This window comes from Miniopterus schreibersii (assembly GCF_964146895.1).
Source record: "Miniopterus schreibersii genome assembly, chromosome: 3".
Taxonomy (NCBI): domain Eukaryota; kingdom Metazoa; phylum Chordata; class Mammalia; order Chiroptera; family Miniopteridae; genus Miniopterus; species Miniopterus schreibersii.
This window is the reverse complement of record NC_138103.1, coordinates 8,768,296-8,791,924: the sequence shown is the minus strand read 5'-3', so window position 1 is coordinate 8,791,924 and position 23,629 is coordinate 8,768,296. Positions and strand designations below refer to the sequence as shown.

The 23,629-nt window shown below is 52.4% G+C and overlaps 1 protein-coding gene across 5 annotated transcripts in view; it reads left to right on the top strand.

Moving 5' to 3' along the window:
- Window positions 1-543: 543 nt before the first annotated feature.
- The window catches only part of LOC308554785 (interleukin-4 receptor subunit alpha-like), a 37,933-nt gene continuing 14,847 nt past the window's right edge, over window positions 544-23,629 (top strand). Inside the window, exons 1-3 of one of the 5 annotated variants that reach the window (XM_081132313.1) lie at window positions 544-669; window positions 20,298-20,385; window positions 21,887-22,013. In XM_081132313.1, the coding sequence (XP_080988439.1) occupies window positions 20,316-20,385; window positions 21,887-22,013 (197 nt within the window). In that variant the 5' untranslated portion in view covers window positions 544-669; window positions 20,298-20,315. Of the gene's footprint in view, window positions 670-988; window positions 1,011-12,469; window positions 12,892-20,294; window positions 20,386-21,886; window positions 22,014-23,629 lie in introns of those variants that run through there. The other 4 variants (XM_081132312.1, XM_081132316.1, XM_081132314.1 and 1 more) reach the window with 4 other exon arrangements.

The following is a 23,629-nucleotide window of genomic DNA, read 5'->3' as shown; positions in this document are numbered from 1 at the left end:
TTCCCTCAGGGTAGCTGTGAGCATTAAATGAGTAAATACAGGGCCCTTCGCACAGGGCCCGTCTGGTGTACTAGCTGTTGATTGACTATCTAACATTTTTCTGGAGCCTACCATACATACCCAGGCGCTCAGCAGGCGCTCGGGGTGGGCGCAATGAACACACATTGGCACTTAGTGGTGGTTGGGCTGCTGGGGCTGGGAGAGGGACTGAAGTCGCCCAGCCCCTCAGCCCCAAAGGCACTGCGCGCTGGGCAGAGCGAGCTGGGGACCTGGCAGGAAGGGCAGCGGGAGGGGCACCATCGGGAGCCGGGCTTTTATTCTGAGAGCCCCGGGGAACTACTGCGGGTTCTCCGCGGGGCGTGACCTCGGCTGCAGCCCGGGAGACAGCGAGCAGGGGGCGCCCCCTGGAAAGATCAGCGGCCGGGCCCCGAGGGGGCGGAGGGACAGAAACTGGGACTCGGCGCCCTGGGCGGGCGGGGCGGCGCATGCAAATCCGGGGGCGGGCGCGGGCGCGGGCGCGGGCGCGGGCGCGGGCGCGGGCGCGGGGCGGGCTCTGGAGCCGGAGGGGCTCGGGCGGCCGCAGGAAAGTCCCGCGCAGCGCGGCCCGCGGGGCCACCTGGGGTCCCCGCTCCCGGCGGCACCGGCTGGGGAATGGGTCGGAGGGCGCAGGTAGGACGCGGGGCGCGCGCGGGGCGGAGGCGGGCGCGCCGGCGGCACGTAGCCCGCGTCCGGGAAGGGCTGGGCCAGGCGCGGGGACCGGGGGCGGCCCTCGCGCTCGTGGGGCTCGGAGAGCGGCCCGCGCGTCCGTGTCGCCCGCGGGCAGCCGGGGCGGGAGCCGGGCAGGCGGGCGGCCTCCGGGGCGCGTGGACACCCCGTGCGCCCCCAGACGCGTGCACTCAGAGGCGGTCTCCCCGGGGCCCGGGGACCTCGCGATCGTGGGGAGGCAGGTCTTGGGCCACGCAGGCCCCCCTTCTCTGGGCTGTCACCTGCCGCGCGGACACGGGGAGTTGGTGAGGATTGGGGGGGGAGAAAGTGGGGGGGAAATTTTGGAAACTGTCTAAGGATGTGGGACACAGGCCTTTCCGCCGTTGGCCTCCTTATTTGAATATTGTTGGATGGACCCAATGCTAGGGATAATTTTCTGGGCTTATGTTGTGCAGGCTTGGTTCTGAACGCTGAAGGTATTGCGAGTTAAATCTCAAAATAACCTTTCTGGTCGTGCTGTGAATCTTGGCCGTTTTTCAGATTAGGGCACGTTGGCACAGGCAGCTTAAATAACTTGCCCAAGGTGAGGCCCACCTGGAAAGTGTGGGTCAGGATGGGAACCCGGGCAGCCTGCCGCCCGCTGCCCTCCACCTGTCAACGATCTTCGTCAAACTGTCCCATCAACAAATTCTCCAGGGTTTTGAATAAACTGCAGATCCCCAGACGCCCGTCTGTGAGATTCAGATTCAGTAAACTCAAGTATCTGGATTTAAAAACAATACCCAAAATCTATATTTTCTGTAATCGGGAGAGACTGGGACTGGCAGACTAGCGGCCGATGCTGGGGTTCACAGATTGCCCTCTGGCCAGCACTAATCCTGCTTGAGTCCTGGTCTCTGCCTGTCCCCAGTCCTCTGTGAGCTGTGACCCCCTGCAGCTCCTTCCCTATGGGTGGCCTCTTAGGAGCTTGAGCATTTGCTGGGACATCAGCGCCTTTATTAAAATCCTAAAGTCTGTTGGGAAGCAGGCTGTGGTGTCCATTTGGCCAGGGTGTCTCACACAGTCAGGGGATCCCAGAGTTCTGCACAGGCCCCTTAATACAGCTGGTCCAAGCTGCGGTTAGAGCAGGATGCTGAGGTGTGGACGGGAAGGGGGCCAGTCCAGCCCAGCCAATCCCTCACTCACCAGCGCTCGCAGGGCTCCTACTGGGCACTGCTCCAGTGCTGTTCTGGGCACTGGTGTTTGCCCTGAAGGAGGTTTCCCTCTGGGGAGGGGGAGCACGGTAGGGGTAATTAGCTTTTTTTTTTTTTTTTAAATCCTCACCTGAGGATATATTTTCATTGATTTTTTTAGAGAGAGAGGAAGGGAGAGAGAGAGGGAGAGAGAAACATCGATGTGAGAGAGAAACATCTATTAGTTGCCCACGACCTAGGTATGTGCCCTGACCAGGAATTGAACCTGCAGCCCTTTGGAATAGGAGACAACGCTGTAACCAACAGAGCTATCTGGCTGGGGAGGGGTGATCAGCTCTGGGGCAGTGAGACAGGCTTCCCAGAGCAGGGACCTTTGAGCCAGCCTTTAAAGAGGAGCAGAGGAGCTAGGCAGAGGGAGAATGGGAAGGAACGGTGTGCTGAGCAGTGGGCGCAGTGTGGACAAAGGCTGGGAGGTGTGAGAGGAGTGGTGTGTGGTGCCTTGGCACCGGGACGAAGCCAGAGATGGATGGGAAGGTGGGCTTGGCCACGTTGTAGGTCTCGAATGTCGTGCAGGGGAGTAGGCCAGTGTATTCCACCTTTACCTGAGCCATAAGAGTCACCATGCAGATTCCCGGGCCCCACCCTGGCCTTTGGAATTGAATTTGGAGGGAGGCCAAGGGAAGGCAGCAGGGGGAAAACCACTAGTGAGTCGGCCTGGTTACAACACACCCATTTACCAGCAGGTGTGGGATGACCTCAGGATTTCCACATTCTGAGCAGTGACTCAGTACTGATGTTTTTTGTACAGAGGATTCCAGGACTGCAGAAAGTCTAGGCAGGGGCAGGGGCAGGGGCAGGGAGGTTGTCCCCTGAGGCATTCAGTTCCCTGATGCTCACATTTAGAAAGGAGCTGAAGTGAGGTGTCAAAGAAGTGGGAAGAGAACCTTTCTTGGACCCCTCTTCTTCTTACCCCCTACCCCCTGCCCCCACCCAGGATGGAGGAGTTTGGGATCAAATAGCTCACTGCCCTCAGTTGCTTTGTGTACCTGGGAGGGGGCAGGGACCGAAGGCCCCTCCGTGCTTTGTTTCCTCACGTTTGCAAAATTGTGCATCATGCTTTATAGGATACTTCACCCAATTTCCAACACACTGTATGTCCACAGTAAGTATTCATGTCTGTTGTTACTGACAGGAAGTATAGCCTAGCCCTGGCCAGTGTGGCTCAGTGGTTAGAGTGTCGGCCCACGCATGGAAGGGTCTTGGGTTCGATTCCTGGTCAAGGGCACATACCTGGGTTGCAGGTTCCATCCACAGGCCCCAGTTGGGGCACGTGCTGGAGGCAACCAGTCAGTGTGTCTCTCTCATCAATGTGTCTCTCTCACATTGATGTTTCTCTCTCTCTCCACCTCCGTCCCTCACTTCCACTCTCTCAAAATCAATGGGAAAAAATGTCCTCTGGTGAGGATTATCCAAACAAAAAGAAGACGCATAGCCTGGAGGTTCAGAGCATGGGCTCTGGAGCCACATTGCCTGGTGCAGAGGCTGGCTTTGCTACTTACTAAGTAGCTGACTTCTCAGGACCTCAGTTTTCCCATTTGTGAAATTATAGTGACTACTTTATACCATTGTGGTAATGATGGAATTAATAACTGTCAAGCATACAGAACAATGCTCGGTATAGACTAAGCATTATGTATTGTGTGTTTTTTTGTTTTATTTTATCTTGAGGGACAATATCAGTCTTGCTCACTCCTATAATCACCTGTGCCTAACATTACTGCTTAGATCATCTGAGCCTAATATACTGTATTTCATTGATTCTAAGACACTCTTCTTTCATAGTTTCACAGCTCTGAAATAAGAATGTCTTACATAATCAATGTCTTATCACAGATTAATCAGCTTTTTCTTCCTCAGTGGTACATAAAGTCCCAATGTCTATTACAATTGATGGTGTCTTAGATCACGTGAAATGTGGAATGTTGAGTGCCCATGGTAAGCCAGATTCTATGTCAAGTCCTCTAATGCATTATTCATCACACCATGTGATAATAACTCCTTTTTAATTTAATTTAATTTAATTTAATTTAATTTAATTAGTTTTTTTTCTATCCCTTCCACCCCACATCCATCCCACCCCCAGGCTTTCCCCATACCAATGTCTGTGTCCATGGGTTATGCTTATAAACATATAAGTTCTTTTATTAGTCTCCCCCCCCCCCCCCGGCCTTCCCTCTGAGATCCCTCAGTCTGTTCCATGCTTCTGTGTCTCTGGATCCACTTTGTTCATCAGTTTATTTTGTTTATTACATTTCATATATAAGTGAGGTCATGTTGTACTTGCCTTTCTCTGACTGGCTTATTCAATTAGCATAATACTTTCTAGTTCCCTCTGTGCTGTGCCAAAGGCTTAAAGGTCCTTCCTCTTTATAGCTGTATTTGTTAAATAAGGAAATGAACCCCACTGGATGGGTTTAGTCTACCCATTTTGTAGGTGAGGAAACAGAATCCGCGATGTGCGGGGTGGCCTTGCCTAAGGTCCCATGTCTAGGACTGACGTCTAGGAATTCTAACCTACTTTCCATCCCAGCCTGTGTTCTTTCCCACTGTCACAGTTTGCGGGGGTGGCCAAGAGGGACATCTTTCCCAGCATTTCTCGTGGCTGGCACTGTGGAGACATGCCTGGTCACATATTGCCAGACTTCCCTTGGCTAGTCTAGCAGAGAGGCCGACAACTTGCGTGGTGTTGCATGGACTTGCCCTTGCAAGAGTGTGGATGGGAGAACCCAGCGGTGGCTGGAGGGTCCTGCAGGAGCCAGTATTCACGTTGCTTGTTATGTGACTTCCAGCAAGTCGTTCTGCTCCTCTGAGCTGGAGGCACAAAGAAAGGCACAGGCTTGAAGACAGGGGCCCCACATTCAGATATGAGCTTGCTGCTGCCTATCTGTGATCTGGAGGCAGCTGCTTAACCTCTCTGAGCCTCCGTTTGCTTGTCAGTAAAGTGGCTATGGGGGGTATTAATGAGATAATTTTTATAGGCACCTTGCCCATGGCTCAGTGATTGCCGTTTCTGTCCCCATTTAGGACAGAGTCACTTCTCCATATCCAACACCTGGCTTCCTCCCTCATTTCTTCTTCAAATATTTATTGAGCACTTACCTGTGCCAGGTGCTGCTGACAGAGCCCTGGACAAAGTCCCTGCCTCCTGGGGTTTAAATTCTGGTTGAGAAGACAGGCCATACACAAACAGATATATACACACAGACTTACATCTCTTACCTATACTTCCAAAAACCACGGGCTTGGAAAACTGGCAGTTTTTTCACAACTCAGTTGGGCGCACGACCTGACGTGAGCTAAGCACAAGGCCCTTTAAGGCCTTTATTTCTCCTCCCGTGAGCGCGTCTGTCCTGCAGAGAGGTCCATGTGATGGGCTGCTCTGGACACATGGGGTGGGGGGCTTCCGCCCGCTGGTATTTTGTACAGGGTGACCTTATATAACTGAGATTCTGGATTCTGAAACATGCCTGGCCCCCGGATTTCATGCAAGAGAACCTGGACCTGCGATGTCCTGCTAGGTAGTGACAGGGCTGGGAGGACAAGTGGAGCGGGGTGAGGGCGGTGGCAGGGGCCTCTCTGAGGAGGGACATTAGAAAGACAGGGGCACAGGCCTGGAAGGACGGCCAGGTGGAGGGGACGACAGTAGAGAAGGCCCTGTCCTTCTGCCCACCCGCTTCCACCACCTGCCCCGCGTGCGCGGCTCTGTCTCGCTGCGTGTCTGTGCCTTTCCCAGAAGCGCTGATGCCTGAGGTTTAGGTTTGGCTTCGAGGGACCCATTCTCACTCTGGGGCCCCTGTGGGCCTCCTCGCCTCCAGGTTGCTTAAGAAATCCAGGGTCTTGGCTGAAGCAGGCCTGGGTGCTGTGACTTGCTGGGGACGATCAGCAGCGGGGCTGGCATCTGAGTCCCCTTCTTCCCCCTCCCTGGAAAGAGGAAGGATGTGGGCCTGGTGGGGGCTGGAGGGCTTGGCCCTCAAGGGTTTGGTGGAGCAGGTTTCCTGAGGGGAGGTTTGTAGTTCTGAACAGAGGACTTCGTGAGGAACTAAGCAGCCTCCAGCCCCCAGAGCAGCTTACAACTTAAAAGCAAAGTGTATTGAACTCCAGCAATGGGCTCACGGCTCACATTCACTCAGCAAACGTGCCAGGGGTTGGGGACACAGCAGGCAAGTGAGGGCCCTTGTGGAGCTGACAGTCTAGTGAGGGAGGTGACTCCGAGGAGGCGAATTTTGGGCTAAGATCTGAAATAAAAAGACATGTGGATATCCGGGAAAAGAGTGTTCTGGCAGAAAAAAGCAAGTGCAAAGGCCCTGAGGTCGGAACAGGCTTCGTGCGTTTGACCCACAATAAGGAAGCTGATACGGTTTGATGGAATTGAGCCAGGTGGAGAGGGGCAGGCACATGGTCAGGGAGGTAAACAGGAGCCAGCCACCTGCGTTCTCATTCGCCTTGCAGGATAACCCTACAGAGCAGGAACTGCTCTTCAGATTTCACTGATGAGGGGCAGGCACAGAATGGCCTGGCAACTTGTCCAGGGTCACAGCCGGAAGGTGGCAGAGCAGGGCTGTGAACCTGCAGATCCAGAGTCCCTGGGCTTCACCACTGTGCTTAAACACATAATGGAAACGGGGCTCCAATGCTGAAGGCCCCCACTACCCCCATCATCCCCGGCGTGCCTGACCTCTCTGAATCAGCCCAGCAACCCTGTGGGAGTGGTCAGGCCAGGACTGCATTACAGACGATCAGTCATTGTGTGAATCATTTTACAGATCGTTTTCCCAATGAGCATCTTCTGCAGGGTCAGGCGGTGAGGACACACCAAAGCAGAGGGGGTGCGGGGTGGGGTGGATAGGATGAGTGGAGTCCCAACTCCACATCAGGCACTGCGCCCGGTGATGACAGGGTGCCTCCTCATTTCCCTGAGGAGGAAACTGAGGCTTAAGGTGGAGACTTACCTGGTGACACAACTTGGAAGGGGCAGAGCCTGGATTCAAACCCAGGGCTGCTGGCCAGGAAGTCCTCGATTTGCACTTACCTGCTGTTCTGATCCATCCTTATGAGCAGTAGAGTAAGAGACTTGAACTTCTTGGTCAGAGATAAGGGAGCACAGTCACTGAGAACGTTTTGGAGAATGGAGGAAGGCCAGAGGTTTTCCTGGAGCAGCTGGGAAGTGTTCTGCCTTCTCAGGAGAGGACATTAACTTCTCTGGAGAGGAGAGACACCAGATCTCCTGCTGGCAGCCCTCCAAGCCCACAGGCCACAGCCTCCTGACAGTCTTGCCTGCAATGATGGAGCATAAGCCTTCCAGCAATTTCCACAGCTGGACAGCTCTGACTGGGAGAAGATCTTCCCTGAGATTGAGCCAAATGAGCTTTCCAGGAGCATTCACTTTCTGGCTCTGATTCTGCCCCTTGGAGGTAGTAACCTTCGCTCTCCAACAGTTACCCAGTATTTCTTTTTCAGACGACACAGCCAATCATTCTTCTTGACGCAGGGAATTGTAAAGAATTCAATCTGGCTTTGGACATGATCCAGTTAGTCAGAGTCCATATAAAACCCATTACTTCCCACAAAACCTGTTTAGTCAGAGAGAAGGGAGACTATTACTTCCTTGGATCTGGAGCCCATACCTCTGTTGATATAACCTGTAATCATACTTTGTAGTAGCCACATCCCACTTGGGGCTCCTATTAGGCTCGTTAGTTAAAACCTCCAGGTCTCTCTTCTTCATAAGCTGCTGTCAGTCAAAGTTTCTTCCATTCAGAGACTACTTGTTTGAGACTAACAATTGTTTTCAGCCTTTCTTGTTTTCAAATAAATGTACTTCAGGCTAAATAGCTATATTATTTTTCTCTGAGTACTGCTTTGGCTTTATTCCACAGGTCTTGTTACACAATGCCATTCACTGCTAACTTAGTTTATAATTTCCCTTTTGTCTACAAGTATATGTGCTTTTTTAAAGTTTTAGGTGGAAGGAAGGTTTTTAAAAGTTTTTTTAATTGTTGATTTCTAAATTTATTGCATTGTTGTCAATATCTGTGGCTTTTATGATACCAGTAATGGAGAACTTATTGAGATCTTGTTTGTAGGATTTTCTGGTAAAATTTTCTCTGTCTTTCTCTTGTATTTGAAAGGATATGTTCTGTTGGGTTTGTAAAGTTCTAGAAATACGTGTATTAGCTAAAGCTTGCTAAGCTAGCATTGATACTGTATGTTTTTGCCTACCTGATTTATCTAGGACTGTGATAGAGGAGCTATTCATTTCTCCTTGGCTTCTCCATTTTTAAATTTCTTTTTAAAGCTATGTTATTAGGTGCATGTAAATAGAATACTCCTGTGTATGAATAGAAGAAGGGGTCATGATTTTTATACCTTCTTGGTGAATTGCGCCTTTTATCAGTATAAAACAGCCACCTTTCTTTTAATACCTTCAATTATGTTTTATTTAGTATTAATAATATACCTGTTGTCTTTATTTGCACTTTTCTTGACTAATTTTCTGATTCTTTATTTTATTTTCTTCAACTCTAAAGTTGTAGGACTTTTCTGTGACTTCAGTCTGGTGGCCAGATGAGTTTTAAAAACAAACAAACTTGCGTTCCAGTCTCAGTCTCAGCTCTGCAACCCACTTGCTCAGTAATCTTGGGCAAGTTATTTTCCTGTTTGGGCCTCAGTGTCCTGCCCCCACCTCCAAGGACACTATCCCGACTTCTAACCCCAATATCTGTTTGTCTCCTTTTGAACTTTATATGAATGGAATCAGCTTGTCCCCGTGAGACCTGTGTTGCCACGGCAGCCATCATTTACTCAGGGTCTCAGAGGGTTTACTTGGTGCTTAGAGATGAGCTTTCGCCCCCTGGTCCATCAGCACTGTCCGAGGCCCCTTCCACCCAGCCATGGTCTCTTTGCCTCCCTGCGACCACCCCATGAGCAAATGGTTCTGCCCCCACTTCACAGATGAGGAGACTGAGGCTCTGAGAGGACCCCAGCTTGTCACAGTGTCACAGACAGTCAAGGTGGGGCCTGCACACTCAGGCCCAGAATTATGCTCCGTGTCGTAGATGCCCTGGAGTCCCTGCCCACGTGAGTGGCCCCACACATCTGTGCGTCCTGACTGCCAGGAGTGATCTGGGGTGAGACAACAGGAAGAACATGGGGGGAGCGCCTCCCCCTCCCACCCCCGCAGCCGGTCTGCAGACAGAAAATGAACGGGGAGCTCTTATCTGTGCCTACGTGTTACTGGCTTTGGATTTGCTTGGGGACAAAGTCCTGGTCACTGTGGAGACATGTTCCCTGGTGAGGCCTGGGGCAGAGGGGATGGAGGCCAAGTTCTAGCTCTGTCACTTCCTGCATCATCACCTTGGAACTATTTCTGAACCCCCCTGAGCCTTGGTTTCCCCCTCTGTGAGGGGGGGCATTTGGCTGCATCTTTCACAGGGGGCTGGCGGGAGGAGCACACAGAGAGGTGGATCAGGACCATGTTTACAGTGCTTCCTCTGTGCCAGGCACTGTGCCGTGGACTCCAGAGCCAGGTCTAGGATCAAATCCCAGCCACACCACTACCAGCTGTGCGTCCTCAGGCAGGTTTCTGAGCCTTCCTGGGCTCCAGTTTCCCCGTGTCTACAATGGGAATTAGAATCACAGCCAGCACCTACCATGGTTTTTGGGTTGGGGAGGGTGGAACCCATGGTTTCTAATAGTATGAGGGACTGGGGACACACAGGGGCAATTGTGGTGACTTCTGCGGACCTCAAGAAGGAGGCCCACTAGGAGCCAGACTGTCGATGATAACAAAACCGCAATGTAATCAGGGCCCTGAGGACTGACATCTTGTGTCTTCTCTTCAGGGAAATGAGTAATAATGGTGGTAATGCCCCAATTACTGCTCCCCGGGGGGGTCAGCTCTCCTGGGTGGTGCATTGTGCCTGCATTAGGGTATTAAGGGGACTGCAAGCGGGAAGTGGTCAGTGCTTATCCGCAGTGAGAGGTGAAAAATGCCAGCTGACCGGGCGCCCTGCACACGGCCAGCAGGAGTTTGTTCATTCATTCTTCCATTCAGCAAGTATCTGTGGACCTGCTCTGCGCTGGGCACTGGCCTGGGCTCTGGGGCTACAGCAGGGAAGGTGGTGCCCACAGGCTCTGGCCCTGTGGGAGCTGGGGCTCCGGTGGGCACTTGGACAGTGGATGGGAAGTGTGCCTGTGTGATATGCTGTAGGGAGCGAGTGCTGTGCAGAGAAATGAAGCAGGAGAAGGGCCTGTAGAGCGATGGAGGTCGGCTGCTGGCTCAGCCTCCTCCCTGGGCCTCCGGTGCCTTCTGCAGATGGCTGTGGTTTCCAGAATCCTAGATGGAGTCACTAGTGCCTTCCCAGGGGCCCCACTGGATGCTTGGACTCAATGTGTCCGCAGCCAACATAAATGTACACATTGCCATAAAGTGGCCATTGTTTCAAGATGCCAGCCTGTCCCCGAGACGGTGACTCCCTCCAGGGTGTCTGCGCTGCCATGTCCCATGAATGAGGTCACAGTCTCCACCCCTCTCCTGTCCCTCTCGAAGTTGTGTCTCACCGCACAACCCCGTGGTCTTCAGCCACAGCTGGTGACCCTCAAATCTGTCTCCAGCCCGAGCCTTCCTCCTGAGTCCAGGCCACTAGGACATCCGACCCCCTGGATGGCTCCTGGGGCCCACCGTGCGCAGAAGTCGCCGTGTCTGGAGTGCGTGGTCTCCCCCAGCAAGCCTGCTCCCTTCCCAGCACCACTGTGCGCCCAAGGCCACCTCCTCCCTCCCAGCTGCCCACCACCGGCCACCACCAAGCTCTGCCATGCCCACTCCCAGACATGGCTGGAGTCCGCCCTCCTCTCCATCTCCAGCAGCAGGCTGTCCTCTCGCCCTGCATCGTCTGCACACACTGGCCGAGTGGCATTTCTGGAAAGCAGCGCCTCCTGCTGAATATCCTTCAGCGATGCCCCTGGGCCTGCGGATGGAGTCGTAATTGCTTACCATGCCTGGGGAACAGGCCGACCCCTCTGCCCTCATCCCAGCCTCTCCTACCCATCGCTGCAGCCAAGGGCCCGTCTTGTGTGGTGGGGACTGGGCTGTGCCCTCCCTCCTCCTCACCCTTCCCTCACTCTTGTCCCTCCCCTCCATTCCCTCCTCTCTCAGGGTCCTTCAGAATCTGTAAAATGGGTTTAATAATTGTACTCACCTCCCGGGGGGCACCTTAAAGCCCCGGGAACAGTACCTGGCCCTAAGGAAGCGCTGGTTACGGGCGACAGCAAGGGTACAGCGAGGCCCACGTGGTCGTCGCTGAGCGCCTGCTGCGTGCGGGGCGCTGGGCTCCGGGTTCAGGTTCTGTGGGCGAGACCGTCCCCTGCCCTCCGAGCCCACGGTGCCTCTGTGGGACATTTTTCCTTCCTCTCCCCAGCCCGGCCCCCTCCCCTGGAGAATTCTTGTTCTCCCTCCCCCGGGGCCTGCCCTGGAGGAGCAGCGTGACCCTCACCCACAGCTGCCTCCTGCCTGCCTCCGGTGGCGCCGCCCGGTCCCCACTGCCCTCTGCGGGTGTGTTTCTCCCACGCTCCTCCCACGGTCCCCTCCGTCGGGTCAGTGGCCACTCCTCAGGGCTCTGGCCTCACTGATCCTCTTTTCCTCTCAACCCCCCCCCCCCCGATTCCGTTCTGTCAGCGAATCCTGTTGGCTTTACCTTCAGCTGGATCTAGACTCCAGCCCCCTCCCACCAGCCCTTCCCCGCAGCCCTGTGCCAGCCGCCACCTGCTGCCTGGGCCAGTCCAGTGGCCTCCGCACTTGTCCCTGCTTCCGCCCTTGACCCCACCAGCCTTCCACACCACACAGCCAGAGGGATGGTTTGAAAGTCTCATGAAGTCACGTTTCTCCTGAAACCTTCCAGTAACTTCTCACTCAAATATTTGTAAAGGAAAGAAGGAAGAAAGGAATGAATGAATGAATGAATGAGTGGCCTGGTTCACATCTGTAGCACCTGGCACACAGTTGGTGCTCAGAAAACACCTGCAACGAGAATAACAAGGCCAGCCCTGGCCAGCTGGGCTCAGTGGTCAGAGCGTTGGCCCTTGGACTAAAGGGTCCCAGGTTCGATTCCAGCCAAGGGCATGTACTGGGGTTGAAGGCTCGATCCCTGGCCCCAGTCGGGGCACGTGCGGAGGCAACCAACCAATTGATGTGTCTCTCTCACATCGATGTTTCTCTCTCTCTCTCTCTCTCCCTTCCACTCTCTCTGAAAAGCAATGGAGAAAATATCCTCCATTGGAGAAAAAAAAAAAAAAAAAAAAAGAATACACAAGGACATGGCCAGTGGGGGAGGACCTGGAGCACACAGTAGGTACGTGGAAGCCTGGTGGGCTGAGGTTACTGATTCTTGCTCCTGGTGGCAGCAGAACCAATATGCCACCAGCCCTCCAGTCACTCGCTGGGCTGGAGGTGGGGCAGGCAGGCGGAGCCCAGGCCATTTTGGGGCCCTGACCTGGCCTGCGTCGATGTCCTGGGTGGGGCTGTTGACGTGGCTGCTGGTTCTGGGAACCCCAGCTAGACAGCAGTTCCAGTAAGGCTGCTGCCTCAGAGAGAAGTATGTCCCTGGCGCTCTGCCATAGCGGCCCAGCTGTCCCCGAGGCCAGAGGAAGCTGCAGGCTGGCCTAAGATTGTGGGGTTTTAGGGATCAGTGGCTCCCAAGAGAGGCCACCGCATCCCCTGCTGTGTCGCTGGCTTCCTCTCCACATGCCTCTTGTCATGGGACTGACTGTATCCTGTCTGCTGATCCAGCCCCTTCAAGCTGGTTTGCAGTCAAGAGCGAGAAGAGCAAGAGGCCTGTCTGCCCTCTGGGCTCGGGAGGAGCCGCCTCAGTCACTTCGGGACTGCCGCTGGCTTCTGACATTTCAAGACTTGCCACTCACCTCCCCCCAAATAAAAAGAGTGAGTTAAATGTATTTCTCTGCCAGAGGAGTGTTTTCGCCTCTGGGCACTTCTGCTGTCTTCCTGGCTCAGGCTGTCACTGACTGCCGCTTCTTAACTCTGTGACCTTGGCTTCGTTACTTGCCCTCTCTAGGCCTCAATTTTTCTCTTTGGACAATGATAACCGCATCCCAGGGCTGCAGGGGCTGCATTTCAAAGGCAACAAAACAGGGATTAGGCACATGGATTCTGGAGTGAGACTGCCCGGGTTCAAGGCCCTAGTTCTGTGACCATAAGCAAGTGCTCTAACCTCTGTGCCTCAGTCTCCTCATCTGTAAAATGGGGAATTTAATGGCACCGACCTCATAGAGTTGTTGTGAGAACCAAATTGATTAATACCTTGTAAGCACTGAGAACAATGCAAGGCACATAATAAGCACTATACATGCATTGCAATTATTATGGACGAGAGCTTGGTACATACCCGTGTTTAAAATCAGATGGCTGAATATGTTACGGTTGATTGTTTGCCAACCATTCATTTAATAGCTGTTTATTGAGCACTTACTTTGTACGTGTCCAGCACTGTTGAGGCACTGAGGACAAAGCAATGCCCACGGCAGACGTGACGCTCAGCCCTCATGGGACATGCATCCTCATATACACACGCAGACAAAGAGATCATTAAACGTCACGGGTCATCTTTTCTGGTCCCCACTCCATGAACTAGTTGTAGAGTGAGTGGGGCTATTTCTCCTTCGCCTGTTTTTCTCTCTTGATTTGTAAGATCTCCTTATATATTAAGGCCATATATTGAGGCCAGTCTTACTCCAGAATCTCCGTCATGTAGATTGCTACCTCTCTCTCTCTCTCTCTCTCTTTCTTTCTTTTCTTTCTTTCTGGCATGTTTTGACCTGGGGAAGTTGAAAAAATTTTTGCGTCAGATCTCTGTATCTTTGCCATCTATATCCTGAAATAAAATAAGCATTCACACCTGTAACCTCAGTGATGTGATTAGAGATGCTGATAAGTATGTGACAGAAACAAACAGGGTGCCGTGTGGAAGGCTGCACGGGACAAAAGGGCTGGGAGTGTGTCAGGCTGCTCAGAGGCCGGTGGGACTGAAGACTTGTGGGGGAGGGAGGGGGGCAGGAGGGACAGGAGGTGGGTGGCAGGGGGCTTGAGGTTTTTTTATTTTCTTAAACTTTTAAGATAATCGTAGACTCCCATGCAATGTGAGAAATAATATAGATTATTATATTAATATAATTTATATTATATTAATAATATAGTAATATTATACATGTTTCCCCCAGGGTAACATCTTACAAAACTATGGTACATGGTCACAACCAGGATATTGAGATCGATGCCACCTGATGAGCTTGCTCAGATCCCCTTGCTTTCCTGCACTTGTTCGCGTGTGTGCAGGGCTTTAGTTTGTGCAGTTTTAGCACACGCATAGCTCTGTGTCTCCACCACCGAAGGCAAGATACAGAAGGTTTGGGTAATCACAGGGATCCCTCCCTGTGTTGCCTTTTATAGCCACATGGGCCTCCCTTTCCGCCCACCCCCACTTAACCCCGGCACTAATCTGTTCTCCATTTCCATGTGCTGTCATTTCAAGAATGTTACATAAATGGAATCTCGCACTGCGCCCTTTTGGATTGGCTGTTTTCACTGCTGGCTGTGGACTGTGTTCTATGTCAGGGACGCTCCTCTTGGATGGGCCATGACCCCGTGGGGATCTGTGGCCTCTGGGTGAAGACACCCTTCAGGAGCCAGAAGTGTGAGAAGGCAGTTCATGCCTGGTTTCTGATTAAAAATGACTACCTGCAGCATGGGGAAGAGCCGGGGTGACTCATGTCTGCAACAACTGCTGACTGCCCCCGCGGTCCCCCATCCTGTTATCTTCTCAGCCCCACTCTGGGCCGAGAAAAATCTTGCCACGACTCTGTTCAAAGACCCTCAAAATCTGCTCATTGCCTAGAGGAGGGGGCCTGTGACCTGGAGTCCTCACTTGGGACCCCTGAAATGGAATGCAAACTTAAATGTTTGGCCTTTTCTAGAAAGAGGCTTTGGAGTTTACATCAGATGTTCAGAATGGTCCGTGGTCTCCAGGACATTAAGGACTCTGGCTGGCATACAGAGGTAGAGGTTGAGAGCTGAGCCTCTGGAGCTTGAGCTCATATCCCAGGACTGTCACAGCTGTGCAACCTCCAGCAAGTCACCAGCACCTTTCTGTGCCTTGGTTTCCTCATCTGAAAGTGGGAGAAGTTATAGTACCTGCTTTATGGAGCTGTTTTAAGTATTGAATGAGTTAATATGATTAAAATGTGTAGAAGGAAATTGGCATGTAGTAAATATTATATGTTAAGTGAATGATGAGGTTGCAGGATGTAGGGGGCAGAGATTTTTAGGCACAGACCTTCGACCCTCTGGGACTCGGGGCCCTCTCTGTGCCAGCTGTCATCCTCTCAACAAGCTTCAAACCAGCAGCATTTCTTCCAAAGGGAAGCACAGATGTGGTTGGGCACTATCACCTCCTTTGTACTGGATCTCGAATCTCTGCTAATACGGCTTTAGTTGGCTTTTTTGTTTGTTCATTTAAGTTGCTGCTTTACCTCTGGCTCATGGGGGTTTGTAGACAATACAGATCCTTGGCCTTTTCTGCTGCTCAGTTAGGCTTTCTGGTTCTACGCTCAGGCTACCAATGTTTGAATCTTTCTGGCTTATTTCATTCATCTTGTTGGGTTCAGCCTGTGGTCCTGGGAGAAGTTGAAGGCGTTGATACATTGGAATGTACCTTGGGCTCAGAAGCCAACTGACCTGGGTTCTGGCTTTAGCTCTGCCCTCTCATTAGCTGTGGGACCTGATGGGCAAGTTATTGGACCTCTCTGGCCTCAGTTCCCTTGAGTGGAAAGTGGGAATAAGAACCCATTTTGCAGCGTCTTGGGGAGATTTGATAAGGAAATGCTTCTACTGCCCTTAGCAAAGTGTCGAGCACAATGTGACAGTTGACAAGCAGGATTTTATTTATACAGGTCCTTGGCTCAACATAAGGAAGCTGTTTCCGATAGTCAGGCTCTGCTCAACCATGACCTGGGGATGAGCACCCCGTCTATGGAAGAGTGCAAGCAGACACTGGACTGCAGCATGTTGGAGATGGGATATTTGCAGGGCACCCCTGTCCAGGTTGGCAGTTGAGCTAGGCAGGCAACCGCTGAGACCCCTCCCAACTCCAGCAGGTCAGGAATCCATGCTGAGGGTATGAACTTGAAATTGTTTCCTCTTGCCACATGCTTGACCGGGATGGCTTGGTAATTATTCTTTTTAATTCCTTATTTACCTCTGTCCTTCGTTCCCTGTGATGTTCAGGGAGGCCTTTCCGCTCACTGCACCTGTGCCATGGTTTCCCTGAACTGCAGCACCCACATCCTGTGAAGCCTGCTGGTGTGTGGCTGTGTATGTGTATGTGTGCGCGCGTGCACTTGTCAGATCAAAGATGACACCCGGACTGCCCTCAGTGTGCTGCGATTGTCCACCCTGTTGGAGGACTTGACCACTGTAGCCTTTCTGCTGTGTGACCTTGGACAGGCCTCTTGGCCTCTTTGTTTCCCTTTATTCAAAATTGGGGCTAACGTGACTCCTTTGCCATCTCTGCCACAGGATGCTGTGGCATCTGTGAACTTTCAAGAGGGAAAGTTACCGGGACTTTGCAGAGGAAACCAGCGTCACAGACCCACCACCTCACTCCCACCACTGCTTCCTCATCTGCACCGTGACTCTGCGAGGAAGGCAGGCTGGGGCTTTGTGGGGTACCCAGTCTCCCCCTAGGGAGAGCTTTCCAGCCCCATGCGGAGACTGTTGGGACACCATGTCTGTCCAAAATGACTTAATTCGACAGACCTTTGCTGAGCACATGCTATGTGTCAACCCCGATGTAGGTACTGCAGGTTGGCAGTGAACAAGGCAGCTGCCGGCCCTCGGGATGGGGCAGCAGACCCTTGAAAGAACAGCGCTCTCTCCCACACGCTCTTTGCCCTTTGCCCTTTGCCCCGTGGGTACAGGCCAGCTCCTTTGTAGGATGCCCTCAGTTTAGGTCTGTCTGACGCTTCTGCAGGATTTGTGAATTTGGGGCAGGAACACCAGAGAAGCAATGTCCTGTTCCTCTAGGGACATAGTTTAAAAAAAGCTCATGACCTTGACCTGTCCCATTCTTGGCAATGTTAACTTTGATCACTTGGTTAAGGTGGTGTCTTCCAGGTTTCTGTATATACATTTTTTTTTTTTAATATATCTTTATTGATTTCAGAGAAAGGAAGGGAGAGGGAGAGAGGTAGAAACATCAATGATGAGAGAGTCATTGATTGGCTGCCTCCTGCACGCCCCCGACTGGGGATCAAGCTCGCAACCCAGGCATGTGCCCTGGCGGGGAATGGAACCCGGATCTCCTGGATCCTAGGTCGATGCTCAACCGCTGAGCCACGCCCAGCCGGGCTCTGTATATAAATTTACATACAATTATATAAAGTATATAAAGTTATAATGTCAATTATTTTGACTCGTTAATTAGTAAATAATTAATACGAGGTTGGTGGGGAGATGGAGGCTGCCATGGTGACAAGAGCTGTCCCCTTCTCCCCCATTTACAATCTGTCACTGCAGACTCCCTAGGGTTACAGTTGGTTTATATAATGTTTACTGCGATGCTTCAGTTGTGCCCATTTGGGCCAGTGGGCACCCATTCGAGCTGATGCCTGTCTTTTTAACGTGTCCCCAGCATTCTTGGAGCACTTCCTTACTTCTTGGCACAGCAGGAATCCCGCCCTGCTCCTGGAATCGGCCGTTTCTCTAAAGGGCCCTGGTTCCTTTCGCAGCAGAATAGTATTTAGGAGCCAAGACCTGGGCGCTGGGACTGCCCGGCGATCAGACGCACTGCCGGGTCCTGGGCTGACAGAGGCCACTGTGGAGGCCACTAGCAAAATGGAAATAGGGTCAGCGGGTTCGGTGCGTCATGCACCAGTGTGACTTCCTGCTTTTCATGGCCGTGTGTCGCTGTGCAGGAGGATGTCCTCGCTTCCCTGAAATCTGCACTGGGGCATTGAGGGTAATTTATTTCTGTGAATAAATAAGAAAGGGAGGCTGGGAGCGGGGGAATAGGAATGAAAGGACGGCGGGAGGCAAGGCGTGGAGGTGGGCGTGAGTGGGGTGCGTTAGAAGAGCAGCAGGAAGTGAGGGCCAGTGGGTGACAGGCGCACTGTGCACAGCTGCTGGGGGGGGGGGGCGGCTGGGCAGAACCTTCCGGCGGGATGAAGCCCCTGGAGAGCTTCCAGCGGGGCGCTGGGGCTCCTGCTGTGGCCTTTGGCCCTCCCTGTGCTCCAGACACTGAGCAGCGTGCCAGGCCCTCACCCCGATTCCCCCCTGCAGGGCACCCGAGAGCTTCATCTTGGTGGCAGTCGGCGAGAGACCGAGTCACTATCTGAACAGCACGTGGCTACTAAGTGGCAGGAGGAGGCCTGGCAGCTGCCTTTCGGAATAGACCCCAAGCTAGAGACCCAAGCGGGCACGGGGGTGGGCGCTGTCAGCACCGCCGGGGGATATGCCCCAGAAGGTTCTCCGTAGAGGGCATTTGGCATTAGGTACCAGGGTGTTGGGGGCGTGCACACTCCGTGACCCGATGGGATTCTTAATGATAACCACTGGCGACCCTACTCAGCCGTTCCTGTGTCCACATCACCGTTTGAGGCCTCCACGTGTTGGCTCATCCAGTCCTCACAGCACCGCAGCGCAATGGAAACCGAGGCACGGAGGGGTGAAGCCGCTAGCTCAGGCTCATAAGGAGCACATGACAGAGCAGGTGTTTACACTGAAGGGAACAGTCAGAGAAATGTGCGTGATGGCTCTCCAGGGACAGGCACGGTCACCACACTGTGTGTAACAAAGTAACTCGAGAGTGAACAGGCCAAGCCCCGTGCTGTGCGCAGCGCACCCCGCTGATCTGAGGCTTCAGATCTAAAGTCTGTGGTGCGGAGCGATGTTAGTGATAGAGTAAGTTTAAAACGTAAGTTTTTGTGTGTAGAAGGTGCTGCTGCTTTGGTAAATAAAATTCACATTTATCTCCCTATATTCATAGCAACAGTCTGAAAGGATAGAGACTAATATGTGAGTGGGGTTATTGCTGGGCTTTGTGACTTGGGGGATTTGAATTGTGTTTTCTCTTTGGGCGTCTGTACCTTCTAATTTTTATTCCCCGGTTATGTCTTGTGGATGCCGTTAATACAATGAGGGTGGTCCATGATTTCACTGATATAAACTACAAAACAGCAGGCATCCTCTGTGGGGTTAGAGGTAAGGCTGCGGGGGTAATAGCAGGGGAACAATACTAACACTGTGACGAACAAGCACAAAGCCTCAGCGCGTATAAGGGCCACTTAGTTAACTCACTTATGCAGGTGCCAGTCATCTGGGCTTGGCTGACCTTTGGGCTCACTAGTGCATCTGAGGTCAGCTCAGGTCAGCTGCCAGCCCTGCCTGTATGTGAGCTCACTCACAGGACGGGGCCAGCTGCCTGTTGCCTAATTCAGAGGGAAACTGCTGCGACTTGCCTGTCACAATCCTCCAACAGGCTAGGCCAGGCACGTCCTCAAGGCAATGGTCATGCCGAAGCAGGCCTCTGCATGCCTCACTTTGGCTAATATTCTACTGGCCAAAGTTAGTTATATGGTGAGCCCAGCGTCCAAATGCAGGGAGAACGCTCTGCCCAGAGTGGTGGGGGTGGGGGCGCACTGCAAGGTTACATGGACACAGGAGTGAAAACTGGGGCCATCATTGCGGTCAGTCTAACACAGTCAACAGCATTATTTTTAGTGGCTGCCTAATACTTCATTGCATGGGTATATCATCATTTATTTAACCAGCTCTGTAAGGTTGAACAGTCATGTTAACATTTTCAAACTATATTTCAAGGAAGTATAAATCCTTCGGGAGTTTTGACCTATACACACACACAAATGAAGGTTGGGTATAGGAATAGATTTCGTAAGTGTTGGGTTAAAGGAAGAAAAATAAATTTTCTTACTGCAGGACTTCTCAGTACCTTTATATGCAAATGTGCATTATGAACTCCAAAAGTCTGAGGGACACTCAAACTCAGCAGGCCATGGGACTTTTTTTAAGAAGCATCTCTTGGGACAGGTGTTGTGTGACTCTCACTCCGGGCTTTGTGCATCTGGGTTGGGTTTCATGATTATAAACAGATCTCTGATGAACATGGAGGGAGGGCTCATTGTTGACAGAGATGCAAATGGCCAGGGTTGGGGGACAGTTGTGTCTGAAGTAAGGTGAGTTCTGAGGGCTGCACTCGGGATGATGGGGATGGTGGGGACCATGAGTCAGCACTAACCTGGCCCACTTTCTCTCAGCAGGTGCCTTAGGATCTCTCAATGGGGTGGCTTGGCTCTGGGCTCACATTCCCTGTGAGCTGCCTGATCCTGGTGTGGGCAGCAGGCTCTGGTAAGTTACCACCTCCCATTCATTCACTCATTCATTCATTCATTCATTCAATGCATATTCACTGTATGTGCCAGGCTCAGTCAGTAAAGAAAAACAAAGATCCCTGGCCTTGAAGAGATTACATGGTAGTGGGAGGAGACTGCCAATGACAGATTGTCCTAATTATAAGTAAATTCTAAGGATTATTAGAAGATGATGGGAGAAGACATTATAGAATAAAGCAGGGAAGACTGGGAAAGCTGGGTGGAGTGGAGGGTTGCAATTTAAAATATGTGCTCAAGGAAGTTCTCATTGAGTGACAGGCAATCAAGCAAAAACTTGAAGGAAGGGGGAGCCATGCAGGTATCTGAGGGAGGAGGAGCTCAGTGGAGGACTGAGCTGAGAGCCTGCCTGGAGTGTTGGAGGAACCAAAGGAGGCTGGTGCCAGGGGACAGGGTGACCAGGTCAGGAAGGACCTTGCAGGGTTTGAGCAGAGCAGCGACATGACCTGTTACATTAAAAGGGATCCCTTTGTCTGTAAGCACGAGGGTGGAGGCCAGGGTGCAGTAAGCCAGGTGGCTTGGCCCAGCAGAGGCGATGAGAGGGGACTGACTCCTGAATCCTTCTGAGAGGGAGATTTGAAAACAGATTGGATTGAGGGGAGAGAGGTGTCAGGGATGACCTTGAGATTCTGACCTGAGCAACCAAGAAGGACACAGTTGCCATTTCTGAGGTGCAGAGGAATATGGGTTCTGAGGAGCCGATGAAGAGAGTTTGAGATATTAATCGATACCTATGACTCTCCTTGCCATGGTAAGTCCTCTATCCAGGGAACAAGTGCAAGTGGAGGGCAGCTATGATGGGGCCAGTGCTGGCCACTGGAGCAAGAAGACGCCTGCTGGTCAGGTGCTGGATGGTCTAGAGCTGGGTGATGGCTCTCAGGTGATTGGCAAACCCAGTTGATATCCTGGTGGGTTCAAATCCAGCTGTGCCACTGACTGGCTGGGAGAAGAACCCCATCCTTTCATCTTGCCCTTTGAAATTGGCTGAACCCAACAAGAAGCCAGAGGACAAGGGCTCCTGTGTGACGAGACTCCGGGGGTCAGCCTCCTGAGCTCAGAGATGGGTGGAGAATAGATGGGGTGGGAGCGGGCACAGGGATAGCAGCCTCCCGCACACCCCTGCCGGGCAGGTGCCTGTTGGCAGGTAGCACTCCTCAGACTGTCACGGACTTGTCCTTTAATTTGGCCAAGGACAGGTAGGTGAGCTGCATGACATAAAGGTGCATTTGGGGTATCCCCTCAATGGGCCCTGCACCCCAGGGTGCTTCTTCAGCTTTAGGAGTCATCTCAGTGTCAGCTGGGAGGCCCTGTGAAGACTGGCACGCGACGGGTCCTGGGACTGCGGTTTCCTTGTTTTGTGATGGGCCCCTTGGTCCTGTTCGGGGGGGTTCCGCCCTTTCCTGGTGGCGCATGTCCCTCTTGCTGTTGGGCTCCGCCGCTCAGCGCTCCTGTCTCCTCAGGGAGTGTTCGGCCCACCTGCTTCTCCGACTACCTGAGCACCTCCACCTGTGAGTGGGAGATGGGCAGTGCCACCAACTGCAGCGCCGAGCTCCGCCTCACCTACCAGCTGGACTTTCTGGACTCCGAGTAAGCCCGAGTGCAGCGGGGAGGCCGGGAAGCTGGCCCTGGGAGCTGGCCCGGGCCCGGGGTGCCCTGGAGTGCCGGGTGCTAAATGCAGTTCACGATGCTTACTGGGCACAGGGTTAGAGCTGGGGCACTGGGGCACAGTTTGTGTGATACGATGGGTATGTCGCAATGCTCTGAGCACAGTGTCACCCAGGCGAGTGGCATGTGGGTGTGAGTGGAACCAGCGGTTCTCGAGCAGTTGGTCTCAGGACTCTAGCATGCTTAAAAATTAGTGAGCGCCAGAAGCTTTTGTCTAGGTAGCCTGTAGCTATCGATATTTACCCTATTAGGAATTTTTTTTTTTTAAATCCTCACCTGAGGATATTTTTTAGAGAGTGGAAGGGAGAGAAAAAGAGAGAGAAACATCGATGTGAGAGAGACACATCAATTGGTTGCCCACAAGCGCCCCAACCGGGGCCTGGGATCGAGCCTGCAACTGAGGTACATGCCCTTGGCTGGAATCGAACCTGGACCCTTCAGTCCATGGGCTGAGACTCTAACCATTCAGCCAAACCAGCCTAGGGCCCTATTAGGAATCAAACCAGAAAATTTAAATCACAACAGCACACGAGCCATCAGAACAATGACGGCACTCACCATGCGGCCTCTAGAAAACTCCATCGTCTGCGTGTGAAAGAGAGTAAAGCAGCAGTTCCGTTAGAGGCACCTCTCACGACACCAGAGACGTGTTACTGGACAGCCCCGAGTCAGTGGAGAGGGCTGTCCCCAACCTCGATTCTTGTCTTTTCACATAAATGAATTTATCCAAGAGACCTTGATTGCACTGTGATGAAGCCAATTTTATTAAAGCAATTAGAGCAAGCACCTTTATTAAAGAAGCAAGGCAAGCAAACCTACACGTCTGGCTTATGAAGCACAGCCGGGCTCTCAGCTCATCTGAAGAGCGAGTTGTTTGGGGGTCCGAGGCCTTATATGCCTTCCTGTCTATAGGTTTCAAAATTCCTCTGCTGAATATTTTGGTACAGATTAATTCTCAAGGTTCCTTTTTACTTTGTTGAAGCCTTCCCAGAAGTCATGAGAATTTTATCTTGCCAAACCTCGAGATTGCTGGCTTCTCTGTTTAGGGAGTAAAACTGCCCTTTTTTCCTTTCCCCTCCCGGCTCCTTTCCTGCATTCTGTCGTTAGGGAGGCTTTTAACCATTTGTTCTCAAGTGTCCTTGGCTGGGGAAAATAATGGCTTATTATTTACAAGCTGACTGCAGATTGCCCACACTGTTCGGCCTTGTTTTAACTTTCCTGTCTCAGTTCTCTATTCCACTTGCCCTGGAATTTTCCTAGCTCCTTACTGACCTGTGACAGTTTGACCTGTGGATTCCCAGACCACACGCAGAGACCTGCAGACATGGCTGTTGTTTGGGGCACAGTGTTAGTGTGGAGTTCAGCATGGAACGTGGGGTGCATGTTCCCTGTGGTTCACTGGGACAATCCGTGTACATGGGGTGCCGTTACAGGGGTGCCCAGGACACGATCAGGTACTCAAGGCACGAAGAGTCAGGCCCTCTGGCACAGCAGAAGGGAGGCACATCCACAGATGTGCTAAGGCATTCCGCCATGTG